This window comes from Vigna radiata, chromosome 8, assembly GCF_000741045.1.
Source record: "Vigna radiata var. radiata cultivar VC1973A chromosome 8, Vradiata_ver6, whole genome shotgun sequence".
Lineage (NCBI taxonomy): Eukaryota > Viridiplantae > Streptophyta > Magnoliopsida > Fabales > Fabaceae > Vigna > Vigna radiata.
The window spans coordinates 15,374,161-15,385,316 of NC_028358.1; the positions used below are offsets into that span (position 1 = coordinate 15,374,161).

Sequence of the window (11,156 nt, forward strand, 5' to 3'; positions counted from 1 at the left end):
TACTCTAATTATCATGTACTCTTGTATCAATTTATTATTATAAATAGAAGATTATGAGAGAGATCAATCAAGCCCTCTAGAATTATTTTACAGTTTAATTCTCAAGTGGGTGAAACATGATTTTTAAAATTCCCTTCAAAACATTTGATTGTAAAGCCAGGTTGTGAACATACAAGTATAACTTATAAGTACCATGTCCAAAACACAATTGGCCTATTTGGATTAGCTTCTTCATAAGCATTTTTGGAAAAACAAAATAAGAAGGGAAAATGGAAAAAAAAATTATACTCTAAAATTAACTTGTACATGAGTTAAAAATCATCTTGTAGAGAAGCTACTATGAGAGAACTTTTATAAATTAGTTTATGCATAAGCTAAGACAAAATTATTTACAGAAAAGTTTACCCGAATAAACCAAATATTATGAAAACTCGGAATCTAAGTTCAGCACAGTATATACATAATTTTTCATCTAAAAGTCGACAAAGATTTAACTGAACAACATTTCTCCTGAATATTCCAGTAAATTATGATCAGGATATCGGCTTGATCAATCAAATATGATCCAATTCCCCTTTCTGACCTTATCATTGTTTTGTCTTATGCAGCTGGGACATAATTGCAGAGAGATTGGGCTTCATGTTGGTGTTTGGAGATTTAGTGTGGATACCTTTCACTTTCAGCATACAGGTATTTGTCATACTTGTGGGTTTGGATGAGAATAGAAAAAATTGAACTTCCAATTTGTTTGTGTAAGCTGAGATGTTACCTTTTTTGTTCATAGTCATACCTACAGTTGTAAGCTGAACTTTTCTATATATGAACTTAGTTTCACCTCCCAAAGGTGTTTGAGGAGCTCTTATGTTGACATTGAATACTCCATTCTGTATGTCATCTTGATTGTGGATTAACTTGAAAGTGATTTTGGTAGATGGTCAATTACTACTTAGGTGAATTAGATTTGTACCAGGCTAAATCTAAAGGACAGAAAATTCTGACTAATGTTATTCTTGTCCTTTATTACCAGTTGAGGGTCCTATAAGGACTGAAACCCAGCGGTTGGAGGATCTGCAACATACACAAGTATGATCCATAAAACACAAACAAGAACAATATTTAAAATAGAAAAAACCTAATTGATCAAATTTTCCAATCAACGGCCTTCTGATTTTTTGCGTGGGCATGGGTGGAGGTTCCATAGTGTCCGTGTTTGACAATTGTGTTGGACTTTTCATCCATTATCTGATTTTTTTTTCTCTGTTTATTGCATTTATGTGATATAACTCATTTTCTACTCTGGCCACTTTCTCAAGTTCTATGGTATACCAACCTTTTCTGAATAAATCTTTTGGTATAAATTATATATGACGAAGCTTGCCAATGCATGTAATAATTTTTGTGGACACGTAAAGAAATTAGTAAGAGGGAGTCCACGATTATTACTTGTATTGATTTCCAGAGCACACTTTTCTCAATTTGTGACAGTCGATGTACAAGTAATTTATTATGTACAGGTAGTCATGAATCATGATCACATCATCTACTTAGAACTTGAATAATTGGTATAGTAGTTTTATTAGCTGTGGTACACTCTGTATTTTAAATTTTTTTTCCTTAATAGGAATATTTGCTTAGGTAATTGTGAGGATTTTGGCAGGTTGATTTGATCTTAGTCTTTTGACTTATTATGATTCTGAATACTAAGTCAATTATTCAAAAAATGGTATCCATGATATGCCACCTGGATATTTGCACATGTATGTAAAGTGAAGTGCTTTCAAATGCTTTAAATCATGTTTCTTTTCTTTCCTCCTTTTCGGTACAAAGTAAGCACAAGAGCATCAATCATATACAGTTAATTCAGTAACTAAACACTTGGTGTATTACTCATGGGTGACAAAATCAGGTGAAGAAGATAACCTACTGAACTAAAAGAAAACTGGTTGGAAAATAATGCCTAAAGGCCTAGAAAATGGGTCTATGGAGAAGTTGAATTTGTATTCCTATTAGAATAATGCTTCTTTTTCAGAGAGCAGCCCCTTACTTATATTTTCTTTAATGTGTGCATAATTACCATTACTATTGATAAATATGAAATGTGTTATTTATGTCTTCCTTTTAGTTTGCTTTGGTTTCTGTCTGACATTTTAGATTTCTATAAATGAGGGGACTTTCCAAATCAGTTTCCAAGAGACTCTCTCTCTCTCTCTCTCTCTCTCTCTTGTTAATGCATGTTTTTCATATTTAAATAAGACAAATTTCTCATGCTGAATCCATATTGATTATTTTCTTTTGTGCGTGTGAGCTATGGTCAAGACTTGATAGTGACAAACAAAGGTATGTACGTGCTTTAGATGCACGCTTCAAACAAAGTTCACTAGCGTTGGAAATGAAACTTGCTACTGATTTAGTTACCTCCATATTTAACTTGTATCCATCTCTTCTGCATTAAAATCTTGCATGTATTGACAATCTGCAATTGCTATTAGGGGTGGTGGCTATTGAAGAACAATGTGGACTTAACAACGGCTGCCATGGTAGCTAATTGCTTTGTCTTCTTGATCGGGTAACTTGTAATATGTAAAAGTGACTTCTGTAATGCATAGACTCCTGAAGTGACATAAAATAAAAGTTTATGAAGACTGAAACTGATCTAATAAGCTCGTACATTTTTATCAGTAAACCTTATAAACTATAATTTGTGTAATATAACTGTGCAGATATATGGTATTTCGAGGGGCAAACAAGCAAAAACACGTGTTCAAAAAGAATCCAAAGGCTCCTATTTGGGGTAAGCCTCCAAAAGTTGTTGGAGGCAAGCTACTAGCGTCTGGTTATTGGTAAGATTTCATTTATGTTGAAATTACAGGGTTTTAGATATAGGGGGAAAGGAGAATATAGAGTAACAATCTGAAATTGATATTCAGTATGATGTTTTACAATGTGATACAATAGATAAGCACTGGCCTTGTTCATTCAAACACTAGTGAGTAGAATCTTAATTCTAATGAAATAAGGAAACATATCATGAAATATAAAGAAATATGGAAACTTAAGAAACAGGAAAACTAATCCTAAATTTTGTTCGATATCTCCTTTTCTTGTTCTCTAACTAATTCTGATGTTAAGAGGCAAAAAGAAAAGATGATTGTCTTGTCATATTTTTATGGGATTCATATGCATGTCTGGCTTATTTTTTGAACCCTTCATCTAGCTCAAAATTTGTGACACTTATTGCAAGAATTTACATTTGGTGCTGTCTGTAATCATTTGTCATCCTAGAGCTTGCTATAGCAAAGTTCATATCCTTATTCTTTTTCTTATTCAAGTCATCAATCTTTCTTATCTTTATTCTTATTATTATGCTGAAGGGGTGTTGCTAGGCACTGTAATTACCTAGGGGATTTGCTTCTTGCTCTCTCCTTTAGCTTACCTTGTGGGATAAGGTGATCTCCTTAACTAGTTGCTTTATTATGTTGACATAAATCATGCATATTTGTTATTTTTCTAAAAGAAGTTAATGCCAAACAGTTGTATTTAACTCATTTTTGCAGTTCCCCAATTCCATACTTCTATCCAGTTTATCTTCTTATTCTGTTGATCTGGAGAGAGAGAAGGGATGAAACTCGTTGTGCAGAGAAGTATAAAGAGATATGGGCAGAGTATCGTAAACTTGTTCCATGGAGAATATTGCCTTATGTTTATTAGGAGTATAATAATGGCTTCATCTTGCCAATGCTACTAAGCATTTTGATGTAAATTGGTTCTTGGGGTTCCCAATCTTGGATCTTTTCCTGTTTGTGTATGGATTATCATGCTCATGGCTTTCTTTTTGATGGCCATCTCTTTTTGATATTTCTCTATTTGTTTTGAAATGAGAATGGCATGGTGCAAGATCCTTGGCTTATCTTACCATTACCATTAATGTTGGGAATGACATTCCTATTGGAATCAAGTTGAAGTCTCATTTCAAAGTAGTTGTTTCCTTAAAAAAAAATAAAGAACGGTTGGATTCATGGTGAGAAACAAGATGTATTGACATGAAAAGGCAATTTGCTTAAAAAAAATTTAAAGAACTGTTGGATTAAACTGGTCTGCTATTGTTCATGAAAAGGCAATTTGCTTAAAAAAGAAACAAAATCATTGTTTTTGCAGGTTGTACAGAGGGACGCACCAGAAATGCTGAAATTCAACTACCAGATCTCAATGCTCGAAATCCCTTTTCAATTTTCCGATTACCATGAACATTTAAAATGGTAATTATGAAACTAAGACCACAACTAAGAGCATGAAGTTAACATGTGAATACACAAAAATTCCTAAAATTTCTTTGTTACCCTCGTCCTGAACAAAAGTTGAATATGCTTTTGTAAATTTCACGTAAGTTCTCACAGTACTTGAATTCCTAAACTTTCCCTCAAATGTTTTCTTCACATGACTAATGTATGGTCCATATGTATTAAATTTGATCTAACTTTCATTTGGTGGGGACAAATTTATTCAAATAACATTATCTTCTTTCCTTGACCTGCAAGGAATAACAAAAGCCTTTAGAATTTTAAAGTTAGCAATGATATTCAAAAAGATTTACAACACTGAATATTATATTCTAAATATGTGGATAATGTATTCTAAGCACTTCGACTTGTTTTTCTATTCCAAATCCCTACTACTTCTGAAACAATGAATAATATCATGGCCTGTTAAGGTTCAGTTATATGAATTCTCACATTGGTAAGGAAATAGTTTTATTGAATGAAAATATATTAGAAGTAATCAATAACAATCAAGAAAAAACATTTCCTTACACAGGAAAAATCCTATTTCTATAATAAAACACTCAATAACCATAAAAATACACACCTACCTTCTTAAAAGACATAAACAAAACATAACTAACAAAGAAAATCATCAACTATTAGAAAAAATACCCCTAACTGCTATAAAACTCCTCCTCCTAACTCCCCCAGCCACCATTTACTAACTGGCATGTTTATTTTTTCTAACGTAAACCTTCCAAGACCTATCAATAATGTCAGGTCTGAGCAACCTTGTTCGCAAGGTTGAAATCAGGAAATTGATCTCTAATCAATGCTTTATCTTCCCAAATTACATTGTCAAGACTCCCTTCCTTCCATTCAATAAGTAGTTGTGGAACATTGAGGCCTTGCAAAGAGTGTAATCTACGATCTAAAACCTTGAGAGAGACACAACTTAGCTCCTTGTACTGTAGCTCAGGTGACAATTCCTTCTCTACTGTCAAATGGTGATTCCCCATTGCTGGCTTAAGTTGGGAAACATAAAATGTATCCTTATTGATTCTGGTTACAAACGAAAAGCAACTTGGCTAACCTACCTTAGGACTAGAAAAGACCTATAATACCCGGGTGCAAGTTTAGTACGTAATATGGCCAACATAGACATTTTGTTTGTGAGGTCTAATATTGAAAAATACCTATTCTCCTACCTGAATTATGGATGGTTGCCTTCTCTTATTAGAAAATTTCACCATCTGATCTTGGGCTCGTCTAAGGTGAAATTTCAGTTGCTTAATTGCCTCATCCCTTAGCGAGTCAAAAAAAGGTGTTCCTCCCTCCACCTCTCCCAACTCTCTATATATTTTTTTAATTACAAAATTATCCTTTTTACTTTAATTTTTTCCTTTTTTACTTTTTTAAGAAAATCCTAAATCTTTATCTCTCATTTTCACTCTCACGGCAGTCCACCCTCCCCTCGTCCCCCTCTCTTCCCCAACTCTTATTTTCACTCTCACAACAACCCCACCCCCAACTCTCATTTTCACGTTTTTTTTCATTAATTTGTATTTTTATTTTAATGAACCTTTTTTATACAAAATATTTAATTAGTTATTTAAGATTTTGTTTTTTAACTAAAGAACGAACTTGTTGTAAACTTCCATTAAAGATGTTCTTAGATTTGAGGTGTTATTTATAAGACTAAGTAATCATATTCATTCGTGTTTGAAATATTATATAAAAGTAAAAGATATAGATAAAAATTTATTGACCAAAATCGCTAGATATATCTGAACAAGTTAATTGATAAATATTTTGAAAAAATAAGTAAAATAAACTTCTTCGAAAGCTAAAATTTAGTTTCGCATAAAAATTTTATATATAAAATTTGGACATTTCTAAACGAGTATTTTCTTTGAATTAAAAATAAAATTTTGTAAAAATATATTAAGACTTTTATAAATTATTTTTAAAAAAATTATTTTATTTCTTTCCTGATGGTGAGTTAAAGATGAGTGGGAGGAAGGTTTGGTTGCTTGGGTTGTAGTGTTTGAAAGATATTATGGGTGGAGGTTTTAATTGAATAGAAGATAAAGAACGAGTGGGAGTTTTGGACTGAGTAAAAAGAAGAGAAGATAAAGCTTGGAAGAGTTTTGTAGGTGGTTGGAAGGAGAGAAAAGAAAATAGGAGTAGAGGAAGAGATCTTTCCTAGCCTCGAGATGCAGTTAGATCCGAAGGAAAAGAGATAGGTTTTAGTTTCATTTTACAGTGAAACGGATGTGGACATCCGTTTGTCCTTTAACAGAGGTTCACATCCGTTTTTCCTTCAATGATGTACGGATATTGACATCCGTTTAAATAATATTGAAGGGAAAAAAAAGGAATGGGGAGGTGCAGGGAATAGTATGTGGTGGTGGAGGGAATAACTCCCTCAAAAAATTTGAACCTGGCCTAACCCACCATGGGTTGACTCACTGGCTCACTTAATTACATATTTTTAAAATCCAAAAAAGTTACAATTTTTTTATGATTCAAATTCAAATAAGTTCACTCTAAAATGAAGTTAAACTCAAAAGACAATTCAAAATAAAAAAAAAATTAACATACATAACTCAAATGTAATCCAAAAGCAAACCCAAAAAATGAATAAATAAATTTATAATATTGATAATTTTTGTGTTATTTATCCATTTATAATATTAGAGTCTTCAATGGATAAATTTATAATATTTTGTTCTCTTGAAACATCTTTTTATTTATTCCCATTTATAATACAATAAAAAAAATGTTAACTAATAATATTGAAACATAAAATAAAACATAATTAAATTAAACTAGGTGGGTTGGTGAGCCAACCCGGCTCACCTCAGGTCAACCCGGGCAAGTCGGGTTCTAAGTGAGTTGGGTGAAAACTGGCCCGCATCAACAAATTTCATTTTTTCCAAACCCAACCCCGCTCAAAACCGTGGTGGGTCAGGTTGCCCACAGATTCTAACCCATTTTGACAGCACTGCTCGTGGTATTGGGATTGTTAACCTTTTTACTTTTTTTTTCATTGGTAATTCTTTATGTTCCTAGATCTCCCTTTAACTTATTATCCATTAGTCGTTTAACATGTACTCTTGATTGTGTTATTTCTTTTACCAAAGATTATGTTTGTTTACAAGACCGGAGTTTAACATAGATGATTAACACCCGATGTGAGTCTCGTGGTCTTTATCATCTCCACCCTTCAACCCATGTTGGTACAACTATGAAATCTCCTTCTCTTCTTTTTGTTCAGTTAAGTCATCTTAGTCTTGCTAAATTGTAGCAGCTTCTTCATAGCTTATCCAGTTTGGTGAGTGATTCATGTCCATTAGGCAAACATAGTCATAGTTCCTTTCCTCATAGTGTCTCACAACGTGTTTCATCCCCTTTTATCATAGTTCACTCTAACATTTGGGGACCTAGTCGTGTTAAGTCTAATTTATTGTTTTCAATATTTTGTTACTTTTATTGATGATTATTCTAGGTGTACATGATTTTTTTTGATGAAAAAATGTTTTGAATTATTTTAAAACATAGTTTAGTGTTTAGATTCAAACTTTGCAAAGTGATAATGGTCATGCATATCTTTCCCATTCTTGTAAACAGTTTATGGCTTCTCATGGCATTCTCCATCAAACTTCATGTCCTTATACACTTCAACAAAATAGGGTGGTTGAGCATAAAAATAAACATATTATTAAAACAAACCGCACTCTTTTAATTCATGGTGAGGTTCTCAATATTTTTGGAGTGATGTTATTCCTACTTCATATTATCTCATTAATCACATGTCCTCTATGATTTTAGATAACAAAATAGCTCATTGTATTTTATTTCCTCATGAACCTTTTTATACCTTACCTCGAAAAGTATTTTGTTCACAATTTTAGGCTTGGTCTTGTTAAGTTATCTCCTCAATCACATAAATGTGGTTTTTTAGGGTTTACTATATCACAAAATGTTAAAGAAAAAATCGTCTATACCAACAAATGATCTCATGTTTTGAAGTCTAACCAAATAACATTAAAACTAGTTAAATGATCAGAAAGCAACCTAGGGTAAGAACATCCAAAACCCCAAGCAAACAGAAACTTGAACCTGAACCCCAAACATAGAAAACGTAGGAAAACACTTGGGTCCTAGGAAATAAAAAAACACTTAGGCTAGAACAACCAGACTCATGACTAGACGATGTCTTGTCTAAAGGCATCTGAGAGAAAACTAAGTTAAGCGCCCAATGCTTAAAATACCTAGGTAAGGTAATTGGCTTCGGAAAAACAAAAAAAAAAGTTGAAAAAATCTCGTCGACTAAACAATTAAAAGACTTAATTATTAAAACACATAAAGAAGCTTGAGCAAGTTAAATGCTATCTGAAAATATACAAAAGTCAAAGAAGCGTTTACTTGAATCAAGATGACATCATATGCTAAACAGACATGTCATCTTGTGATGAAGTATCTATACATTTCATATCTTCAAATTAAAAGAGCTTAATTGTAAAATGTTACCTCACGGTAGGAAACCAAAAAACACTATGTTGTTCTAAGCAAGCATTAAATGACATTAAATGCTCAACGTTCAAAAAACAACAAAAGTGATAAGAAAAGTCATATCTAGGCACGCACCCACAGTGCTACGGACCAAATATCAAATGTGGACATTAGAGACAAAATAGATAATCATGCAATGTTCCTCTCTTGAAGCAAAGTCTAAAAAGATCGTACAACCTTCTTCAAGAAAAAGAGGATTGAAAAAGCAAGCCCGCTCTGACAAAGTTGACTTACACAATGGTTGCTGTGAAAAGAAGAAAGAGAAAACACAAGCATCAAGGATACAAACTACAAACGCAGTCCAACGGACAAATATTTATGAAACCTATAAATAGAAGATCTCTCAAGAAGAAAATAAGAGAGGAAAGAATAAAGGATAGCCAAGATGCACAAAGCTTGCGACATATCCATCCTAAAGAGAAGAAGAGAGAGAAAATCTCAAAGAAAAGAATACATATGAGATGAAGAAAAGAGAAGAGAAAAAGAGAAAAAAATATTATCGAGTTTAAGCGTCAAATCTCTTACTGTTGTAAGATTATAGAGAGAAACACTTGTGAGTGTTTAGATTGTATTGTATTGTAATCAAATCCTCTCGTAGAGAGATTTAGTATAAACTACTTGTAAGTAATCGTTGATTGTAATACTGAAGCGAATTAAAATTCTTACAACTAAACTCTTTTTAGTTGAGGAATCTAGGCACGATAGTCTAGTACCAAGAGTGGTGTGAATACTCAAGGAAATCTCGACGGGGTGTTGAGTACCAGGAGTGGTACAAATACTCAAGGAAATCTCAGTGGGCTGCTAAGTACTAGGAGTGGTGCAAATACTCAAAGGAAATCACAGCGAGGTAGCTAAGTACCAGGAGTGGTGCTAATACTCATCTATAATCGTATGAAGATTATAGTGGAACCCTCTGTGAAGGAAACTGGAGGTAGCTTAGTTGGAGCGAACAAGTATAAAATCTCTTGTGTTATTCTCTCTTCTGTTTATTAAACGGTCGTCTTAGAAAACCTACAATCGAGATTTATATTTGAAATATAAGAACTTCGAAGCTAAACAATCCTTTATTTTAAAGGGAGTTCTTACAAATGTTTATTTAGAAATATTCTAAATAGCACATCGAACTTAAGAACTCATATATTTCAAGTTGAGCGTCTAAGCCTTTGAAAGAGTATTTCTCACGCTCGACAATGTGCTATATCAGAAGGGTTGCGAAAAGTATTTTCCAAAAACATTATTCAACCCCCCCCCCCCCTCCAAGATGAAAGAACATCTTTGTCACCATTTTCAAACTAAAGATCTTGGCAAACTCATATAGTTCTTAGGTATTAAGGTGGCCCAATCCAACATATTGTCATATCTCAAACGAAGTATCCATTGGATATTTTGGAGGAAACTAGGTTGATGAATTCAAAATCTATTGATACGCCCATGTATCCTCAAACTCTTACCAAATCAGGAGGAGTCTATGTCAGGTCATGAGTAGTATAGAAGATTAGTTGGAAAATTGAATTATCTTAAAGTTACTACTCGTCCTGACATTTCCTTTGCAATCAGTGTAGTAAGCCATTTTATTAGTTCCCAATGTATAGATCATTGGAATCCATTCATTTGTATATTAAATTAGATTAAAAGATCTCCTGAAAAAGGGTTGTTATATGGTTCCAACAACTGTACAAAGTTGTGTGTTATTCAAATGCAAATTCAGCAGGATCTCTTGATAAGATCTACTTTCAAATATTGTGTCTTCATTAATGGTAACTTAATTTCATAGAGAAGAAAGAAACAAAGTGTTGTGCAAAATCTAGTGCAGAAGCAAAATATAGATCACTGGCAAGTGTACCAGATCGTTCAAGTAATATAATCGGTAATGACCGATATCGTTCTTCCCAAGAGACTCGAAAGGCCTTATCGTTCGTGCGAAGCGAAATCGTAAGACTTGTAGAGCAAAATTAATTGTTTAGAATGAAAAGACAGAAAATAAACATGCAATGCGTTTGATTCAGTTGACAAGAAAAAGACTATGGATGAATGGAGTTGTTGGGGGTTTATAATTTCATCTTATCCGCCCTCTCTTATCTACTCCTCTTGTTTAAATTGCTTTGTTATCTAATTGTTATGCAAACTTTCTTGGACTACCCTTAACTCGATCCCTCGGCGAGAAGAGCCTATTACTAATTNCTGGCNTGNTATCCCTAGCCTCCCCTAGCAACTAGCAACGCATTACCGAACAGAAGCAAAAACAATTGATTGTCCTACCTCCCTATCCCTAGGTGGTATTTCATTAATCAAGGAATTTCTCACCAGTTCATGACAGTA

General features: G+C 33.2%; 1 protein-coding gene across 1 annotated transcript in view; it reads left to right on the forward strand.

Annotated features, from left to right (window-relative positions):
* The window catches only part of LOC106769598 (delta(14)-sterol reductase), a 12,685-nt gene extending 8,778 nt beyond the window's left edge, over positions 1–3,907 (forward strand). The window contains exons 9-13 of the mRNA XM_014655282.2: positions 609–690; positions 2,490–2,566; positions 2,721–2,840; positions 3,372–3,446; positions 3,555–3,907. Of these exons, the coding sequence (XP_014510768.1) occupies positions 609–690; positions 2,490–2,566; positions 2,721–2,840; positions 3,372–3,446; positions 3,555–3,708 (508 nt within the window). The 3' untranslated portion in view covers positions 3,709–3,907. The remainder of the gene's footprint in view (positions 1–608; positions 691–2,489; positions 2,567–2,720; positions 2,841–3,371; positions 3,447–3,554) is intronic.
* The last annotated feature ends 7,249 nt before the right edge of the window (positions 3,908–11,156 follow it).